Source organism: Hemiscyllium ocellatum, chromosome 5, assembly GCF_020745735.1.
Source record: "Hemiscyllium ocellatum isolate sHemOce1 chromosome 5, sHemOce1.pat.X.cur, whole genome shotgun sequence".
Classification (NCBI taxonomy): domain Eukaryota; kingdom Metazoa; phylum Chordata; class Chondrichthyes; order Orectolobiformes; family Hemiscylliidae; genus Hemiscyllium; species Hemiscyllium ocellatum.
Genome location: NC_083405.1, coordinates 16587155 through 16609176, shown reverse-complemented (window position 1 = coordinate 16609176; position 22022 = coordinate 16587155). Strand labels below are relative to the sequence as shown.

Sequence of the window (22022 nt, the reverse complement as noted above, 5' to 3'; positions counted from 1 at the left end):
CAGGACATTGGTGAGGCTGCAGTTCGAGTATTGTGTTCAGTTTTGGTCACCCTACTCCAGGAAGGATGTTATGTAAGAGTGCAGAGGAAATTTACAAGGATGTTGCCAGGATTCAACAATCTGAGTTATAGGGAGAGGTTGGACAAGCTAGGACTTTTTTCTTTAGAACGTAGGAGCCTTAGGATAGATCTTATAGAAGTGTATAAGATTGAGAGACGTGGATAGGGTGAATGCACTCAGTCTTTTTTCCCAGGGTTGGGGAATCAAGGACTAGAGGGCATCAGTTTAAGGTTAAAGGGGAAAGAATAAAAGGGAACCCGAGGGGCAAGTTTTCTTTACACAGAAGGTGGTACACATATATAGAATGAGCTGTCAGCGGAAGTGATTGAGGCTGGTACATTAATGACATTTAAAAAGCATTTAGATAAATAAACGGATAGGAAAGGTTTAGAAGGATATGGGCCAAGTGCAGGGAAATGGAGTTAGCTTGGATGGACATTTTTGGTCAGCGATGTCCAGTTTGGGCCAAAGGGTTGGTCACCGTGCTATAGTACTCTGTGAACATACTACAGGCCAAAGCATTTAGAGTCAATGATGACCACAATATTGAGGAAGACTTTGAAAGCTTTCAGGTGAGCAAGGAGAAACAGATTGTAAACCAGCTCCTTGAATGTACAGAATGTGTATATTTGGAATGTGTGAACAAGTTTAAAAGGCTAAGGACATCAAAGAGGGGCTTTATGTTGATAAGAATGCTCCCATTGTGCATTCTGTCACTGACGAAGAGATTGCACAAATGGGTGTCAGGGCAAAATAAAGCAGTGATCATTAGGATGATGTGGAACAGGTAGAGAAAGTATTCATAGATAATACTATTAAGGTATGTGACAATTTGATAAATGCGCTGGAACAACATGACTTTATACCCAAGCAAGAAATAATGTCTGTGTATAAAATAAAGGACAAACTTCATAAAGCAAATCCAGAGTTATTCAGGCAGAAGATGTGGAAGAACTTTTCAAGAAGGGCTCCCAAAGAAGTGAATCAACTGTATAAGATCTGAATCCTGGTCCAGTGTCAGGCCCAAATATCCCCTCTACAGAAGATTTACCTTTTTTCAGAAGCTGCTCTACTTTTACTGCAAAATACAAAAAAATTAATAAATTGCAGTAACTATACTCAGTGCTTTTATTTGTGTTTTTTTATGTGGCTAATTAATTTTATTCTCATCAAGTAAGTAACTGGTCTAAAGGTTGCTGAGCAGTGTAACTCGCGGTAAACCACCTGAGTATCAAAGTGCCGCAGCAATGCTGTACCCCTTCACAGCAATGTTCACTAATTCTGGATGTAGGTTTGTTCAGTGAGCCTCTGGAAGAAGCTTCGTCTGGAGGCTCACTGAAGATGTTACCTAGTATGGTGACGAAAAGTCAGCAAGCAAACCTACATCCTGAACCTTAACCTGAGCTACAAATCTTCTCAAAACTCGCTAATGTTCACTAATCCCCACCCTCCCCAACACACCTCATCATAACACCCTGTCACCACACTTAACATATTTTCTTATTGAACACGGCAAACAAAAAGCTATCTTGGATAAGTGCTAACTATCCTTTATCCAAAAACTGAAGTTATCCGAATTGCAATACGCAATTTCCAAGCTTTTCTGATAAAGGATATTACAATGTTATAGCAAATTGCTAGTGCTTTTATGAAAAGGAAGCACAGCATATGTTTAAATGCTCAGAACAATTGTTACTAAAATCTTCTAAAATGCCCTTTGATGATATCTGATTCTGTCTTTATCAATTGTTCACTTTAATATATTATCTTGCCATTTTCCAAAGTATAAGAGGTACATTGGGCCAAGTTTTAATGTATTGATGCATTTGCGGCCATCATTAGCATCCTCTTTGAGATCCTCTCCACTGGGAGCAAACAGATATGATCAAGATGTGCCCCTGACTTTTGAAGTCTCAATCTGTAAGGAGATCCAGCTAAGGGGCAGAATGGAAGTATTCTGCATTAAAACCTGAGGCATTGCAGGTGGATTGATTATGTCCAATCTGCTTCTCTGAAGCACCCTTTGAGATCATGCTACAGTCAGAAATGCTACTGTGAGAAGATAGGAAGAAGAGCTCAAACAAATACTGCTGAAAGTAGCTGAGGACCGAACAGCAGGAACTGTTCTCTCATCAATGACACAGAGGATCAATAGTGTCTTGAAAGCTGTAAAATTGAAATGGCCACATTCAAGTGACAGTCTCAGTCTGATTTCAAGAGTTGCTAAACAGTTTAAGCCTTTATTTATTTATTCATTATAATTCAGATGAGGGAGCTTGAGTCAAGGATTAAGGTGTTCGAAGAGGAGGCTATTACTGACCTTGCTCAGAGTGTAACCGTTATGGTGATGTTGCTGGTCACCCTGCCTCCCATTCGATATCCAAGATAGAGTTGTAAAAGCAGCTTCCATGATGCTGATGAGGTCGACAGCTGGAAATTGTGGTTCAGAATAAATGTGAACTGTAGGATTTCTATTTGTACACCCTTTGGTTGAAATTTATTAGTTTCCTGACAAAAACTCTTGTGTAGAAACAGAATTTCAGTGAAATATAAGAAATTCTTTTAATTCCGTGTTGCTATGGTGCTGACCCAGCAGTAGCAGATTGATCAGAACAGATCAATCAAAATAAGTGTAAAATTAGTAAAAATCTTTAGTTTCCACGGGCCGAAGTTTTTAATGATTCTTCTGAGATTTTTTTTAACAAATTGGTCAAAGATAAGAGTGATGGATGAGTTTGCCATTGCCGTTTCACTGTGGTTAATTCAACTGGTTTGAAAATTCTCATATATGTATTGGCAGAATTCATAAAGCTATTGACTGGCAAGCAAATCAAACAGCTCAAATTGGAATATCAAAAATTTTGGTTAATTTATGCTCCCCATGATTTTATAAACCTCTATAAGGTCACCCCTCAGCCTTTGACTCTCCAGGGAAAATAGTCCCAGCTTATTCAGCCTCTCCCTGTAGCTTAAACTCTCCTACCCCAGCATCATCCTTGTAAATCTTTTCTGCACCCTTTCAACTTTAACAGGATCTTTCCTGTAGCAGAGAGACCAGAATTGAATACAGTATTCCAAAAGTGGCCTAACCAATACCCTGTACTGCTGCAACATGACATCCCAACTCCTTTACTCAATCCATTGTCCAATAAAAGCCAGCGTACCAAATGCCTTCTTCACTACCCTGTCTACCTGTGACTCCAACTTCAGGGAACTATGAACCTGCACCCAAGATCTCTTGTTTGGCAACACTCCTTAGGACCCTTCCATTAAGTCTATAAAGCCTGCCCTGATTTGTCTTACTGAAGCACAACACCTCGCATTTATCTAAATTAAACTCCATCTACCTCCTCGACCTATCTATCAAGGTCTCATTGGTATATGGTGTAGTGGACAGTCAATAAGATTATCGCAGAAATAACTTCATTGACTGTCCATTACATCACCAAATTTGGTGTCATCTGTAAACTTACTAACTATATAAATGTCAAAAAGCAGTGGATCCAATATGGATCCTTGTGGCTCTCCACTGGTCAAAGGCCTCCAATTCAAAACGCACCCTTTGCCTCCTACCTACAAGGCAATTTTGTATCCAATTGTATCCACGATTTTGCATTTATTTATACTGCATTTTCCTACAATCCCTCAACAACTGTACAGAAAGAAACTCAAACTTCCAGTCAGTAGCTAAAAGGATAACACAAAAGATTTTACATTTTCAAGCTTGTGCTGTAGTGAATGGACTAAAAGCACTATTGACCATCATAATTTTTGTATGTAACTTGTACTTTAAACTGCAGAACAGTTTTCCCCTTTCATGTTTCACACATCTGACAAATCCACTTCATGGGTATACTTTACATTCTCCCTTAAATAATTATTCAATTATTACAGACCCAATCTTAGTACTTCTTCGCTCCTGTTCCTTTCCCAGCCTGGAATTATTTGACTTCTGAACCATCTTTTATGGTGAGGCAATTCCTCCTCTAGCACAAGCTTGGGGAATTCTCCCACTTTATTTCAAATTCTTGCTAATTTGGTCTCCAAAGTGAGCATAAGCATCTCCCTGCAGCCCTGTCTGGAGAGCCATAGAGACTTTTAGCCTCTAGTTACTCCCTTTCTTGTGAATCCTTGCAGACAACTTGTGTCTACGAATTCTCAGGACAATTTTAGAAGCCCATCTCTGTAGCAGTTTGAATTACATGAAGCTGATATCCAGGTGGAAATACTGATAATATATCATTGACACCTCAACTCTCTTTTGTCTTGTAAATAAATTGATGATTTAAAGCAAAACTGTTTATATTAAGATATCGTCAAGACCTTCCTAAGACTTTAGATACTATCAGATGACTGCTTATTGCCATTACTTTAAACCTTCGTTCCAGCAAAATGACCCAGGCCTCCCTTAAATCTTGAATAACCAATCACCAGTTGGGCAAATTTCCGAAAGGTTAAATTCAGCTATATTAAAGATACAGTACCAAAGCATGAAATAAACATTATATTGTAACAAAATGCATTAAAACTTATTGTTTAATAGAAGTCTGGGGAAAATGTTTATTGTAGCACCCCTAACATTATATTGACATTTCATTCAGCATTAACATTTGGTTATGCAGTACGTTTAATGTAGCAAAATATTCCATCACATAAATGTCTGTTAATTGCCTCTTAACATTTCTGAAGCAGAACTGATGGTACCAAAGAACGACGAGGAGATAAAAATAGAAATTGCTAGAAAAGCTGAGCAGATCTGACAAAATCTGTGGAGAGAAATCCACAGATTTTGGGTCAATTTCTCTCCACGGATGCTGCCAGACCATAGCGTCATGGTCATAGAGATTTACAGCACGGAAACAGACCCTTCGGTCTAACTCGTCCACGCCGACCAGATGTCCTAACCTAATCTAGTCCCATTTGTCAACACGTGGCCTATATCCCTCTAAACCCTTCCTATTCATATACTCATCCAGATACCTTTTAAATGCTGCAATTGTACCAACCTCCACCAATTCCTCTGGCAGTTCGTGAAAAAGTTGCTCCTTAGGTCCCTTTTTTTTTATCTTTCCCCTCTCACCCTAAACCTATGCCCTAGATCTGGACACCCCCACCCCAGGGAAAAGACTTTGTTTATCCTATCCATGCCCCTCATGATTTTATGAACCTCCAGAACCATATGAGCTTTTCCAGCAATTTCTATTTTTATTTCTGATTTACAGCATCCGTAGTTCTTTCGGTTTTTAACAACCAAAAGATAACAATTAGGTTTATAACATTTGTGATGTTTCACATTGTGTGATAATTTAACAGGAAGTTTCCCCTTTATTCTATTGAGAGGTTGCTAAAACACAAGCAGTGTCTTGTCCTTGAAAATGACAGATGGTGGTTGCATCACAAGGAAATGTACATATTTTGGATGTAATCTGCCAAAATAATGTCTAATTATTAAGGACTTCATGTTTTATAACAATAGCCATCTAGTCAAGTAAAAATCTGTGTCCCCATTCAAAACAGTAGTGATTTATTCCAATAGTAATTGATGGAAATGTGAAATAAAAACAGAAGATTATAGAAATTATATGTGCAAAAGAGAAACAATGTTAACGTTTCAAGTTAGTGAGCTTTCATCATGAACTGACCTGAAACTTTGATTTGATTTGATTTGATTTATTGTAGCCACATGTACCTAAATGCCATGAAAAGTTTTGTTTTGCAAGCAGTACAGGCAGATCATAGCAAATAAGGACATACAGATCATAGGGTGTTTAGACGAACAAGGCATACAAAGTTATGGCTACACAGGAGGTGTGCAAAGGAAGATCTACATTAGCAAGTTCAACCTTATTTGAAGTTAGGTCCATTCAATCAGTCTTATAACAACCGAGAAGAAGCTGTTTTTGAATGTGTTGGTGTTTGTGTTCAAGCTTCTGTATCGTCTGCCTGATGGAAGAGAGCATTCCTGGAGAAGGAGGAGCCTTTGATGATGTTGGCAGCCTTTCTACGCCAACAACAAGTGTAAATAGAGTCCATGGAGGTTGGCTTCTGTGATGATCTGCCTGTGCACATAACTTTCTGCAGTTTCTTACGGTCGAGGCCAGAGCAATTGCCATACCAGGTCATCGTGCACCCAGATAGAGTACTATCTGTGGTGCCTCTGAAAGAATTGGTGAGGGTCCTTATGGACACGCTGAATTTCTTAAGCCACCTGAGGAAGAAGAGGCATTGTGCCTTCTTGACCGTCACATCTACTTGGGAGATCCAGGACAGATCGTCGGTTATCGTCACTCCTAGGAACTTGATGCTTTAAACCCTTCCCACCTCAGCTCCATTGACGTCGACAAGGATATGTCCTCCTCCTTTCCTCCTGATGTGAATGATCAGTTCTTTTGTCGTTCCAACATTGAGAGAGAGATCTATTTCTGTTTACCTCTTCACAGATACAGATCTGCTGGGTATTTTCGATATTTCTAGCACTTCCTGTTTAATGGTGTTTGCTTCAGTCACAGGGTGTGGCTATTGCTGGCTGGGCCAGCTATATTGCCCATTCAATACCTAGCTGCCCTTCAAAAGCTGCTGTTGAACTGCCTTATTGTGCTGCTGCAATCCATTTGGTCAAGATAACCCACAGTGCTATTAGGGAGAGAGTTCCAGGATTTTGACCTAGTGGTACTGAAGGATGGCAAATGGCTTGGAAGAAAACTAGATGGTGTTCTGATGTATTTGCTCTCCTAGTCCTTCTTGACCCAGGCCGCCTTCCCCAGATTCTATAAATGAATTGTTAAAAAAGAATTCCAAGGAGAGGACCCATTACCTATGGTTGACCAAAATTTTTAAAACATTATTAAATTACAAGAAAACACAAAGCTATTTAGAAGATTAGACAACTTTTTTTTAAATGAAAAGAATGACTAACAATTAGTACAAAGATGAGCATTTGGATTCAACTCAAAACATTAAATCTGTTCTGTCCCCACAGATACTGGCAAACCTGCTGAGTTTCTTGGCTTTGTTTCAGATCTCCAGCATCCACAGCTCTTTAATTTTAACAAAATGAGCATTTGTCTGAAAGAGGAAGTAATGATGGAAAATAAGAAGATGATAGACGATTAGGAGATATAAGGGAGGATGAACTCAACAGGTTTACAATCATCAGTTCTGAGCAAATGGTTGGAGCTGCACTTCGGACAATAGCAAGTGCAACTCCTTTATTCAAAAAGAGATATAGGAAACTACAAGCCAGTTAGCTTAGAATTTTTTTTATATAGAATCCCAACAGTATGGAAACAGGCCCTTCAGCCCAACAAGCCCACACCGACCCTCCGAAGAGTATTCCACCCAGACCCATTTCGCAAACTTATTGCTGTACATTTACCCCTGACCAATGCACCTACCTTACACATCCCTGAACACTAAGGGCAACTTAGCATGGCCAATCCACCTAACCTGCACATCTTTGAATTGTGAGAGGAAACTGGAGCGCCCAGAGGAAACTCACGCAGATACGGGGAGAATGTGCAAACATTCTTCACTTCACCTGACAAAGAAGCAGCACTCCAAAAGCTTGTGATTTTAAATAAACCTGTGGGTCTATAATTTGATGTTGCGTAGCTCTGACTTTGTCCACCCAGTCCAACACTGGCTTCTCTATATCATGGCTACCTTTTTTGTCTAAGGCTGTAACATTGATTGTAGTGAGGATGACACAAGGAGTCTACATTGGAATGAAGATAGGTTAGGTGAATGGCAAAAATTTGGCAAATGAACCATTATGTGGGCAAATGTGAGGTTATGAAGTTTGGCAGAAAGAATAGAGGAGCTGAGTGTTTTGTTAAATGGCAAAACTGCAGAAAGCAACAAAACAAAGAGTTTTCGGATTGTTTGCCTCAGACTCTCAAAAAGCTAGCATTCAAGTTCAGCGGGTAATAGGAAAGACAAATAGAACATAGAAAAATACAGCGCAGTACAGGCCCTTTGGCCCTCGATGTTGCGCCGATCCAAGCCCACCTAACTTACACTAGCCCACTATCCTCCATATGTCTATCCAATGCCCGTTTAAATGCCCATAAAGAGGGTGAGTCCACCACTGCTACTGGCAGGGCATTCCATGAACTCCGACTCGCTGAGTAAAGAATCTACCCCTAACATCTGTCCTATACCTACCACCCCTTAATTTAAAGCTATGCCCCCTCGTAATAGCTGACTCCATACGTGGAAAAAGGTTCTCATGGTCAACCCTATCTAAACCTCTAATCATCTTGTACACCTCCATCAAGTCACCCCTAAACCTTCTTTTCTCCAATGAAAACAGCCCCAAGTACCTCAGCCTCTCCTCATACAATCTTCCTACCATGCCAGGCAACATCCTGGTAAACCTCCTCTGCACCCGTTCCAGTGCCTCCACATCCTTCCTATAGTATGGCGACCAAAACTGCACACAATACTCCAGATGCGGCCGCACCAGAGTCTTATATAACTGCAACATGACATCAGGACTCCAGAACTCAATTCCTCTACCAATAAAAGCCAGTACGCTATATGCCTTCTTCACAGCACTATTTACCTGGGTGGCAACTTTCAGAGATCTGTGTACATGGACACCAAGATCCCTCTGCTCATCCACACTACCAAGTATCCGACCATTAGCCCAGTACCCCATCTTCTTGTTACTCTTACGAAAGTGAATCACTTCACACTTACCTACATTGAACTCCATTTGCCACCTTTCTGCCCAGCTCTGCAGCTTATCTATATCCCGCTGTAACCTGCCACATCCTTCCTCACTGTCAACAACTCCACTGACTTTCGTATCATCCGCAAACTTGCTCACTCAACCTTCTAGCCCCTCCTCTTATAAAAATGACAAACAGCAATGGTCCCAAAACAGATCCTTGCGGAACACCGCTAGTAACTGCACTCCAAGATGAACCTTTACCATCAACTACTACCCTCTGTCTTCTTCCAGCCAGCCAATTCCTAATCCAAACCTCCAACTCACCCTCAATGCCATACCTCCATATTTTTTGCAGTAGCCTACCATGGGGAACCTTATCAAACACCTTACTAAAATCCATATACACCACATCTACCGCTTTACCCTCGTCCACCTCCTTAGTCACCTTAGTCACCAAATGAAATGTTGGCCTTTGTTTCGAAGGGAATGGAGTAAGGAAAATAAGGAAGTCTTCATAAAACTATACAAAACACTGGTCACACCATGATTGGAATACTGCCAACAATTTTAGATCCCTTATTTAAGGGAAGATAAACTGACATTGGAAGACAGTCTAAAAACATTCATTCGGCAGAGATCGGCTACGGAGGGACTGTCTTATGAGGAAAAATGGAGTCCTGGGCCTGAAATCATCAGAATTTAGAAGAATGAGAGGTGACTTTTTGAAACATACAAGATTCTTAGGAGACTGACAAGATAGAGGCCAATAGGATGTTGCCCCTTGAAGGAAAATTTAGGACCAGAGAACATAATCTCAGAAGAAAGGGTCACCCATATAAAACAGCGATCAAGAGGTACTAAATCTGTACTGCATGGGCTTTTGAGGCTGGTTTGTTAAGTGTATTGAAGCAGAGATAGACTATTTTTAATTGGGAGTTATAGGGAAAAGCAGTTGGAGTTAAGGATAATCAGATCAGCCACGATCTCAGTGAAGAGTGGAATAGACCCATTGTGCTGAATGGCTTATTTCTGCTCCTATATCTTATGGTCTAACTGCTTTTGAGAAGATAGTGATGCACTGCATTCTTGAACTGAGGCAGTCAGTGTAAGTAACAGTGTAAGCTGTTAAGAAGTAAGTTCCAAGATTTTCAGCCTGCAGCAATGAAGGAACAGCATTGCAGTTCCAAGGTGTTGACTATGTGTTATCATTGTTCTTGTAGGTGCTGGAGGGCATGGGCTTGGAAGGTGCACTTGCAGGATCCTGAGTGAAATGCCGAATCTTGTAGATGGTTTGCACGTCTGACATTGTGATGAATGTGGTGCCAGTAAAGCAGGTTGCTTTGTCCTGGATGGTGTCAATTTGAGTATTGTTGGAGCTGCAATCCTCTAGGCAAGGGGAGTGTTTTATCACAATCCTGGTTTATGCCTGGTAGATGCTGGACAGGATTTGACAAAGTGTGTGAATGTTACTCAATGCAGAATTTCCAGCTTTCAAACTTGTCACTGCAGTATTTATATGGCGGGTCCAGTTTAGTTCCTGGTCAATGCTAAGCTCAAGGATGTTGATGGATGGGGATTCAGCAATGGCAACACTATTGAATGTCAAGTGGAGATGGTTCGATTCTCTATTTTCGTGACGTAGTCATTACTTGGTACTTGTATGATGCACATGCTACTTGTGACTTATTGACATAAACCTTGATGATATCTAGGTCTTGCTCCATTTGGACACAGACTAATTCAGTATCTGAGATTTCACAAGTAGTGCTGAACATAACGCAATCATTAGCAAATGTCCCTACTTCGGATGTTGTGCTAAAGGGAAGACAATTGATGAAAACAAAATATACTTGGACTTTGGACTTTATCCTGAGGAAACTCTGCAGAGATGCAATGAGTGAACTTCAATAACCACAACAATTTTCCGTTGTACTGGGTGTGACTCCAACTGACAAGGAGTTTTGCCTGATTATCTTTGATTTAGGCCTTCTTGATGCTGTTCTTCGTCAAACACTGCTTCAATGTCAAGGCTAGCCACTGTCACCTCACCCACGGAGTTCAGATGTTTCGTTCCTATTTGAACCAAAGCTATAATGACATCAGGAACTGCGTCATTAGGTTATTCCATTTCATTTCAAATCAATGGGAGTGGACTAATAGGGCATTAGATGACCAGATCGACTTTGTACTGCCTTTGGGGATATATCTAGGCAATTTTCCACATTGCCAGTGTTGTAACTGGACTGAAACTGCTTGATTATAAGCACAGCTAGTTCTGGAGCAGATGTTTTCATTATTTTTACCAAAATATAGACAACCCATAGTCTCTTCAGTATCTAGTGCCGTCAGCCATTTCTTGGTATCATGTGAATCAAATTGAGTGAATGTAAGGAAGTTAAGGTAAGGGGCAGAAGGTTTACAGGAGATGTGAGGAAAAATGTTTTCAACCAGGTGATGGTGGAAATCTGGAACTCACTGCCTGTAAGAGTGGTACAGGCAGAAACTATCCTAACATTTAAGAAGTATTTAGATGTGCCAAGGTAAATAGGCTATAGTAAAAAGTGAGGTCTGCAGATGCTGAAGATCAGAAGCTCTATATAGGCTATAGGCCAAATATTGGAAAACAGAATTGGAATTAGAATAGTTAGTAGTTGTTTTTGATTGCGGCACATTGGGCTGAAGGGCCTTGTTCTGTGCTGTAGATCTCTATGCCATCTTATTGTTCAAGAACTCAGGGGACAAAGTTGGATCATTCACGAGGAATGTGCATGTTGTGGCCTGCTAAACACATCTGATTGGTCATAGCAATTGCCTCAACACTGGGAATGTTCGCTTGAGAGAAGACACTTGTATTAGAGCACAGATCCTACACTGCTTTAGGAATTTCTTTAGGGATTGGAAGTATCTTCTGTACATTATCCATGTCTCCAATTCATGTCCATGAGATTGGTATTGAATTTGAGATATTTTAATCTAATACTGTGTTCCTTAGATGACCAAAGGCTGCTCTGGCAGACTGCAGGTGATGCAGAATTGCTTTGTCAATGTGTGTTGTCTCCGAGAGGAGGCACCCAAGGTACAGGAGTTAATCCTTAATGTTCAACGGCTCACTATGCATCTGGATAGACAGGCAACAGTGTTACAGAACGTGAGCAGGCTGGGAGAGTTACATTGTCTTCCAAATGTTTAATCTAAGGCCCATTCCCTCCTGTGCATCAAATATTGTTTGGAACAAGGCCTCTGGGCGTGCACGCACACGTGTTGCCTGCATACTGCAGCTCAACAACAGAGGTTGGGGTGGTATTGATTCTAGACTGGAGGTAATGGAGGTTGAACCTGCTTGTCAGTTAAACATGCCAGTGCAAAAATGCATGGATGTCGGGTAGAGGGTTGCAGCGGAAGAAGGGAAAAAGTTAGTACAGTGACACAACTTTGCTTGACACCAAATTACACACACATTGGATAATGGTGGATCCATTGGTAAGAATCTCAACTTGCAGCTGCCATGCACCAAGTCCATGATAGTGATGGAATTTTTGCAGAAAACCAAATTTGAGAAGGATATATCACAGTTCTTGATGGCTGACAGATGTGAAAGACCTGTTTAGAGTTGAAGAATGCAGTTTAGCAGTTAGTGCTGTTTTCTGCACGTTTCTTGAGTTTGTCAGTCTAGTTGGCACTTACTAACCTTTAAGTAGGTTCTGTGATTTTTATTAACTGTGACAGCAATTTATCTTCTAATTCAATTTTTTCTATCTGTAATTACTTTAGTTCCTTTATCTCCAGAGTATGTACTTCCCTTTTCAACATTTCCCTATCTGACTTATCAATCCTTTCATTATTTTAACATCAGATCATTCCTTAATCTCCTCATCTCAAGGAAATATTAGCCAAATTTATCCAGTGTCTTAACATAGCTAAGTCCTGAGGCCTGTCGATCATCTAATGAACAATTGTTGATCTGATGCAGATGCCACATTTTGGAGTATGGACTTTACTGTATATTATTCAAATAAATGTTCTCCACTGTTCTCTGCATATTTCCATTAAATATTATTTCTGATAGTTCACCATCTATTTAGTTGATGAGATTACTCGGTAATCAGAAATACAAAAATATTATGTTCAATAAAAACTCAAAGTCAGGTATACACAATGGATCAATTCTGAAATTAGGATGTCATTAAATTTACATAAATGTGTAATTCAGGTATTATGGTAACTTGTGCACATTGAAGTAAATGGCATAAGGTAGTTTGATCGGAACTCACATCTGGAGGCCTTGCTGTGATCAAATTGTCAACCACATAGAATCGTAGAATCATTCAGCATAGAAACAGGCCCTGTGGCCCACTGTGTCTATACTGATCAACAAACACTAAACTAGGCAAAAGTGAGGACTGCAGATGCTGGAGATCAGAGTCGAGAGTGTGGTGCTGGAAAAGCACAGCAGGTCAGGCAGCATCCGAGAAGCAGGAAAATTGATAGAATCACACTCTAAATACTAAACTGCACTAACCCATTCACTTACACTTGGACCATAGCCTCCAACATCCTAGTATTTTAAGTGTCATTCAAATGCCTTATAAATGTTGCGAGAGTACCTGCTTTCAACAAACTCTCTGGCAGCGCGTTCCATATTTCTACCACCGCCTGAGTGGAAAAGTTGCTTTCTCAAATCTCTTTTAAACCACTTACTCCAATTCTTAAACTTGTGTTAACTGGTCAAAAACATGTCTGCCACGGGGAAAAGATTGTCACAATCTATCCTGTCTATGTCTTTCCTAATTTTGTAAACCACATTCGGATCCACACTGAGCCTCCACTGCTCCAAGGAAAACACACCCAGCCTATCCAGTCTCACCTTACAACTAAGTTTTTATCACAGCTAATATCGTGTGGCGGCTCAGTGGTTAGCACTGCTGCCTCACAGTGCTAGGGACCTGGGTTCGATTCCAGCTTCTGGCGACTGTGTGGAGTTTGCACAATCCCCTGTGTCTGTGTGGTAAATTTAGGTAAATTGGCCATGTTAAATTGCCCGTAATATTCAGGGATGTGTAGGTTAGGTGCATTAGTCAGGGGTAAATGTAGAGTAATGAGAAATGGGTTTGAGTGTCCTTCGGAGGGTTGGTGTGGACTTGTTGGGCCAGAGGGCCTGTTTCCACACTGTAGGGATTATATGATCCCAGTGAATATACGCTCCAGTGCCATCATGCCCTTTTGACAGTATGGCGACCAGAATTGCTCATAGTATTCTATCTGTGGCCTAACCAATCATTTTATAAAGTTATAAAGTGACTTCCTTGCTCCTATATTCTAGCCCTGGCTAATGAAGACATGCATCCAGTATTTACACTACATTATGGCATTGACTGCACTTTGAAACCATTAAATAAAAAATAGAAAAGAACTGCAGATGCTGGAAATCAGAAACCAAAACAGAAATTGCTGAAATGCTGCCGACATGCTGAGTTTTTCCAGCAATTTCTGTTTTTGTTTCAAAAGTATTACCCTGGCATTTTGGGATATTGTAATGCCCTTAAAAGCACTATAGAAACACATTTGTTATTTTACCATTTAATTTACAATGTCTTACTTACCTAGAAGGACAATGAATTTAGAAACTGGAGAGACGTAAGAGGATGTAATAAGTCAGGATCAGTGCATAAGAGGCTTGAAAGAGTGGAAATAGATAAAAATGTTAAAATTTAATTTCATCACCACATAATGATTGTTAAATTCTTAGTATCTTTATTTTTCAGAGCAGACCAAGGTCGCCTTCTCAACTATATAATAGAATGGGGGAATTTGACTGAAGAAAAGGTAACATCATATCTCAGAGAAACTCTGGAAGCTGTGCAGTATTTACACCACTGCAGAATAGCTCACCTAGATATAAAGGTTGGTGAGATCAGCTTACTCTAACAAATTCATTTTTTTGTGTGGTTTCAGAAAGTTTTTTTTTAACTGACACCACACTGAAATATATTGCAAACATTAAAGATAGTTTACTGTTTTCACTATGATTTTCTGTAACATGCTAAATTTGTGTGTGACACATTGGTTCTCTATTGTGCTGTGTTGTGGAATAGTAGGAGGTAGGTTAACATTTTAACCTTCTTCTAAACCACTTTCTGTGGTCACAGCATGGTAGGATTTTGCATTATGTTTCAAAGTACAGCAGCTCATTCTGAAGCAAGAGTTTTAAATTTGTATAAGAGAACATATGAAAGCATTAAGTATAAGTTGGCTGAGCTGAAAATTGGAAAATAAATTAGAAGGCAATGGACGGTCTTTAAAGAACTATTACGTGGCTTAGAGCAAATAAACATTCCTTCAGGGTGCTAAACTCAAAAAGGTGAGTCAACCATAGTTGATAAAGTTTAGAATAAGATTGTGTAAAATTAATAGTTTGTATTAATAGCTTATAAAATGGCCAGAATTGGTAATAAATCTGAGAATTGGAAAGCATTTAGAATACAGTTAAGAAGGACAAAGAAGAAACTGATGAGAGGAAGAATAAGAGAATGCAACCAAGCAAAAAGAACAAAAGATGACTTGTGAAAAGTTCTATACGTACATTAAAAGGAGACTAATATGAATGTAGGTCCAATAAAAACAGTCCGGAGCATTTATAATGGAAAATAGAGAAATGGCAGAGAAGCTGAATGGTTACTTTGTGTCTGCTTTCACTATTCTGGGAGATTTCTCACAACTACCTAGACATCCAAATAATGAGGGAGAATAAGGAGTTGAAGGAAATGTGTATCAGTAAGAAAGTTGTACTGGAGAAATTAATAGGGCTGAAAGTTGATCCCAGAGTGCTGAAGGAATTGGATATAGAAATACAACATAGAACATTACAGTGCAATACAGGTCCTTTGGTTTTCGATGTTGCGCTGCCCTGTAAAACCAATCTGAAGCTCATCTAACCTACACTATTTCATTCACATCCATATGACTATCCAATGACCATTTAAATGCCCGTAAAGTTGGCGAGTCTATAATTGTTGCAGGCAGTGTATTACACGCTCCTATTATTCTCTGAGCTCTCGAACTTCTCTCTAACGAAAACAGCCTCAAATCCTTCCACCTTTCCTCGTAAGACCTTCCCCCCCCTTACCAGGGAACATCCTAGTAATTCTCCCTTGCACCCTTTCCAAAGCTTCCACGTCCTCCTATAATGCAGTGACCAGGAGTACACACAATACTCCAAGAGTTTTGTACAGCTGCAGCACTACCTTGTGGTTCCAAAACTCAATCCCTCTTACCAATAAAAGCTAACATGCTATATGCCTTCTTCACAGCCCTATCAACCTGAGTGGCAACTTTGAGGGATGTACGTACATGGACACTGAGATCTCTCTGCTTATGTACCAAGAATCGTACCATTAGCCCAATACTCTCTATTCCTGTTGCACCTTGCAAAGTGTGTCACCTCACATTTTACCACATTAAACTCAATTTGCCACCTCTCCACCTAGCTCTGCAGTTTATCGATGTCCCTCTGTAACTTAGAACATCCTTTGGCACTATCCACAACTGTACCGACCTTAGTGTCATCTGCAAATTTACTGATCAATCCTTCTACACCCTCATTCAGGTTATTTGTAAAAATGACAAATAGCAGTGGACCTAAAACAAATCTTTGCGGTATATCACCAGTAACTGAACTCCAGGATGAACATTTCCGATCTCCGATCAACGACTACTCTCTGTCTTCTTTCAGCTCGACAATTTCTGAACCAAACTACTAAATCATCCTCAATCCCATGCCTCCGTATTTTCTGCAATAGCCTACCATGGGGAACCTTATCAAATGCCTTATTGGAATCCATATACACCTCATCAACCACTTTACCCTCATCCACCTTTTTGGTGACCTTCTCAACAAGGTTTGAGAGGTACGACCTACCCTTCACAAAACTGTGTTGACAATGCCGAATCAACTTATTCCTTCCTAGATGATTATAAATTCTATCTCTTATAACATTTTCCAACACTTTACCGACAACCGAAGTAAAGCTTAAAGGTCTATAATTTCCAGGGTTGTCTCTACTTCCCTTCTTAACAAGGGACATTATTTGCTGTCCTCCAGCCTTTTGGTATTATTCCTGTAGACAATGCCAAAGGCTTGGCAGTCTCTTCCCTGGCTTAATCCTAGGATAAATCCTAGGATCTTAGGGCGGCACGGTGGCACAGTGGTTAGCACTGCTGCTTCACAGCACCAGAGACCCGGGTTCAATTCCCGACTCGGGTGACTGTGTGGAGTTTGCACATTCTCCCCGTGTCTGCGTGGGTTTCCTCCGGGTGCTCCGGTTTCCTCCCACAGTCCAAAGATGTGCAGGTTAGGGTCAGTTGGCCATGCTAAATTGCCCATAGTGTTAGGTAAAGGGGTAGAGGTATGGGTGGGTTGCGCTTCGGCGGGTCGGTGTGGACTTGTTGGGCCGAAGGGCCTGTTTTCACACTGTAAGTAATCTAATCTAATAAATCCCATCCAGCCCAGGGGATTTATCTATTTTCACACTTCCCAAAATTTCTAAAACCACCTCCTTGTGAACCTTAATCCCATCTTGTTTGGTAGCCTGTTTCTCAGTATTGTCCTCGACAACATTGTCTTTTTCCAGTGTGAATACTGACGAAAAACATTCATTTAGCGCTTCCCCCATCTCCTCTGACTCCATGCGCAACTTCCCACTACTATCCTTGATTGTCCCTAACCTTACTCTAGTCATTCTTTTATCCCTTATGTATCTATAGGAAGCTTTAGGGTTTTCCCCGATCCTATCCACCAACAACTTCTCATGTCCCCTCCTGGCTCTTCTTAGCTCTCTCTTTAGGTCCTGCCTGGCTACCTTGTAACTATCAATCGTCCTAACTGAGCCTTCACATCTCATCCTAACATAAGCCGCCGCCTTCCACTTGACTAGAGATTCAACTTCCTTAGTAAACCACGGCTCCTGCACTCAACAAATTCCTCCCTCTCTGACAGGTACATATTTATTGAATAAACCACATTTCAATTGTGCCCATTTGCTGCAGTTTCCTTCTCCATCCTATGCATCCTAAATCTTGTCTAATCAGATCATAATTGCCTTTCCCCCAGCTGTAGCTCTTGCCCTCCAGTGTATACCTATCCCTTTCCATCGCTAAAGTAAACAAAGCAGAATTGTGGTCACTATCACCAAAGTGCTCACCTACCTCCAAATCTAACACCTGGCCGGGTTCATTATCCAGTACCAAATCCAATGTGGCCTTGCCCCTTGTTGGACTGTCTATATATTGCTTAAGGAAACCCTTCTGCACACATTGGACAAAAACCAACCCATCTAAAGTACTTGAACTATAGTGTTCCCAGTCAATATTTGGGAAATTGAAGTCCCCCATAACAACTACTCTGTTACTCTCCTTCCTATCGAGAATCATCGCTGCTATCCTTTTCTCTTCATCTCTGGAACTATTCGGAGGCCTGTAGAAAACTCCCAACAGGATGACCTCTCCTTTCCTGTCAATGCATGGTAGTTATCTTCATAAATTGGTAGATTTTGCAATGATTACCTTTGAGTGGAAGTTTGTAAATGTCACTCACTATTTAAGAAAGGAGCAAAGGAAAAAGCAAGATTTGATCATAAATGCTAAATAGTCACTTGGATAAAAACAATCTGATTGGGCAGAATCGGCATGGATTTGAGAATGGAAAATTATATTTGTCAATTTGGTCAGAGTTTTTGGAGGATGTTGCCAACATGATAAAGCATAGTGGATAGATGTCGCATATTTGAATTTTCAGAAGGCTTTTGATAAGCTCCCCCACAAGAGGCTGGTTATCAAATTAAAGTACACTGTATTAGAAAAAAATGTACATACACGGATTAAGAATTGACTAATAGATAGAAAACAGTAGATGTGAATAGGTCATTCTACATTGACACTGCAAGATTCAGTGTTTGGGCTCAGGCTGATTGTGATTATATCAATGATTTAAAGTTGGGGTCCAAATGTAATGTTTTGAAATTTGCAGATGATACAAAGCTAAGTGGGAATATTTTGTGAGGGAGATGTAAAACATTTTTTAGGAAGATTTGGACAGGCTTACTGATTGCGCAAGAACATGGCAGGTAGAATATAACATGTAAAAATGTGAAGTTATCCACTTTGGTACGAAGAACAGATGTGCAGTGTATTTCTTAGATGGTGAGTGGTTGGAAGTGTAGATAAACACCTGGACCTGGGTGTCCTCATCAATAAGTCACTGAATGTTAACATGCAGGTGCAGCAAAATATTAGGAAGACTAATGGCATGTTAGCCTTTACTGCAAGAGGAATTGAGTACAGGAGTAATGAAGTTTGGCTTCAATTGTATAGGAGCTTGGTTAAAACACACCTGAAGCACTGTGTACAGTTTTGGTCTCCTTATCACAGGAAAGATATCATTGCCATAGAGAGAGTGCAGCAAAGGTTCACCAAACTTGTTCCTGGGATGGTGAGACTGTCCTATGAAGAGATATTGGGCAAACTAGGCCCAATATCTCTAATTCTGAAGAATAATAGGTAATCTTCTCAAAATGTACAAAATATTTAATATTTATGATATTACCCGATTAAGGAGTCTAGAATCAACGGATAAAAATGAAGGGAATGCTACTTATGACTGAGAGGAGGAGAATTTTTTTTAACATAGGTTTGTGAAGTTTTGGAATTATCTACCCTAGAAGGTTCTGGAAGGTCAGTTTTTAAGACTGTCTGAAGTAACAGTTGATAATATTTTGATTATCACTGATGTAAGGGGTTAGGGATATTGTGGGTTAAATGTATTAAAGTGTTCGATCAGCCATGATTGTATTAAATGGCGGAATAAGCTAGACAGCCTGCATGATCTATTCCTGCTCCTATGCACTCTTAATCTGGGCCTCATCTTATGCATCTTAGTTACTGTATTACACAATCAGTCCATCGGGAAGCAGGAAAACAGTAAATAACATAGAGACTGGTCATAGTTAAAAATTATAACTGTTGCAAATGAAATCAAATGTTGTGATAATCATGCTTGTTAATTCAATTCTTTAATGAGATACTGTGGGTCTATTATAGCAAACTTATGTTTGTGAGTTATCGAATACTAATCTGTATATGTCTTGATCATTTAAAGCCAGAAAATGTGTTGGTGGACCACAGCAAAGCCAAACCACTCATCAAACTTGCTGATTTTGGGGATTCCATGCAGCTAACCACAACATATTATGTTCACCAATTGCTAGGAAGCCCTGAGTTTGCAGCTCCAGAAATTATTTTAGGAAATCCTGCCTGTCTTACATCAGATACATGGAGTGTTGGGGTACTTGCCTATGTCCTTCTTAGTGGTGTGTCTCCTTTTTTGGACGAGAGTGTAGAAGAAACATGTTTGAACATTTGCCGATTGGACTTCAGCTTCCCTGATGACTACTTCACAGGGGTCAGTCAAGCTGCCAAAGATTTTGTTTGCTTCTTACTTCAGGGAGATTCAAGCAAACGTCCCTCGGCTGCAATGTGCCTTTTGGATCCTTGGCTGCAGCCAGGCATCAACAGAGACACTGAAACTCTAAACACGTCGAGATTGACTTCATTCATTGAACGGCGCAAACACCAGAACGATGTTCGGCCGGTTGGTAGTATAAAGAATTTCTTACAAAGTAGACTCTTGTCAAGAGTGTGAACCTCACTTGGAGATTAATTTACTCATTCTCTTTCATCTGCCAGTCAGGTTGGAGACACTGTCTTCAGCCATTCAACTGCTGACTTGAAATAAAACTGACAGCAGATCAGCTGCTTTAAGTGTCATTGTGTGGAAGTGAATGCCAAGGAACTTTGTACAAACAGTACTTGGGATTCATTGCCACCCATGCAATGCAAAGTTGGTGGGGAGAACTACACAACCAGCTGGATTCTCATTACTTTGACAGTATTTTGCTTTTGATCACAGGAGAACAATTTTCACATATTGCCTAGGAAACTTTAGAGAAGAATCATTGTTGTTATTGTATTTAATTAAACTCGCTGGACTTTGAAACATTTAATTATGTGATTAAAAATTAGCCAACAAAGAACAAAGTTTTTTTGTTAAAATTCTTTCCTCCTTGATTGATTTTAATCAAGACAGTCACTGGAAATGATCTCCAGTGAAATGTCTGATTTTTACTGGTCATAAAGCTTTTCAGTTGCCTCACTGATGTACTTAAATTATAATCTCTTGCATTTAGCCAGATGTGGCTCAAGTTTTTACTGCTACAAGTCGAACCATGGACCTTTTGCGTCTAATAGAAACAAATGTATTGCTCTAATTATATATAAGCCTTACTTGTATAAAGACCGTTATCTGCCTTCAGTCTGTACTTTTAATGCTGGTATGCCATTCTGGATTTTTTCCCCCCAAACTCCCCCAAGTGAAGAGGCAAATGCTGTTTCATTTATGGAGGGTTTTTGGAATTTCACCTGCCAATCTGATTGCAGAGCAGTTAAGGAGGAATACGTACTGTAAATGCACTCATTGTATTTTATGTTTTACTTCATATCATGTGCAATGTTGTGGCTTTAACATTTTATGCAACTCTATTTATGAAGAATTCTGTTGTATCTGTAATAAATATTAAAAAAATAAGCATGTACTCTGTACTGCAAACTACACAGTTGTTTGACTTCTTTATCACACTGACCTTTTGAAAAAGGATTTGACTACTAGGAACTGCATCCCAAGCCAGTCATTGTGGGATATACCCCAAGAATGAACCAAACCCGATATTTTTTAGCTATGCAGTATGTTTATATCAAGCATAAACTAGTACTGTAGGGTCTTGAAAAACAAACCTGTAAGAGAAGGAAAATGGGAACTCAAAACTGGATGTATTGTCACGTCAAACTCTCATTATTTTTTTAATGTAATGCCTATTAGTCTCTCTTAAGTTTGAAATCTGTTTGTGCATGTATATTTCTTTTGTACAGCATCCATTGTGTTTCTCTAAATATGTGCTGTAAATATATTTTTCTGTTTATTAAAATTAAACTAATGCAACACAGATTTTATTTTAGTGCATCAGTGTGTCTGCTCCTTGTAGTTCAATAAAATGAAGGCTGTGATTAAATATTGGAAAATAGCTGTGCAACATCATAATTTTTTAAATGACTCTTAAAAGGACAAGCATTGATTTGTCTCTTCCACCCACAACTCAAGAAGTGCTAGCTATTCACTCATCTTCATCACTAAAATTGAGAACATTTGATGAGCTGCTTTCCTCTCTTCTAGCCAAGTTAATCA

At 39.8% G+C, this 22022-nt stretch overlaps 1 protein-coding gene across 4 annotated transcripts in view; it reads left to right on the top strand.

The window, feature by feature from the left end:
- LOC132815624 (triple functional domain protein) overlaps positions 1 to 21785 on the top strand; it is a 547994-nt gene extending 526209 nt beyond the window's left edge. For all 4 annotated transcript variants that reach the window (XM_060824568.1, XM_060824569.1, XM_060824567.1 and 1 more), the window contains 2 exons: positions 14497 to 14635; positions 19884 to 21785. In XM_060824568.1, coding sequence (XP_060680551.1) covers positions 14497 to 14635; positions 19884 to 20426 — 682 coding nt within the window. In that variant the 3' untranslated portion in view covers positions 20427 to 21785. The remainder of the gene's footprint in view (positions 1 to 14496; positions 14636 to 19883) is intronic.
- Positions 21786 to 22022: the final 237 nt, after the last annotated feature.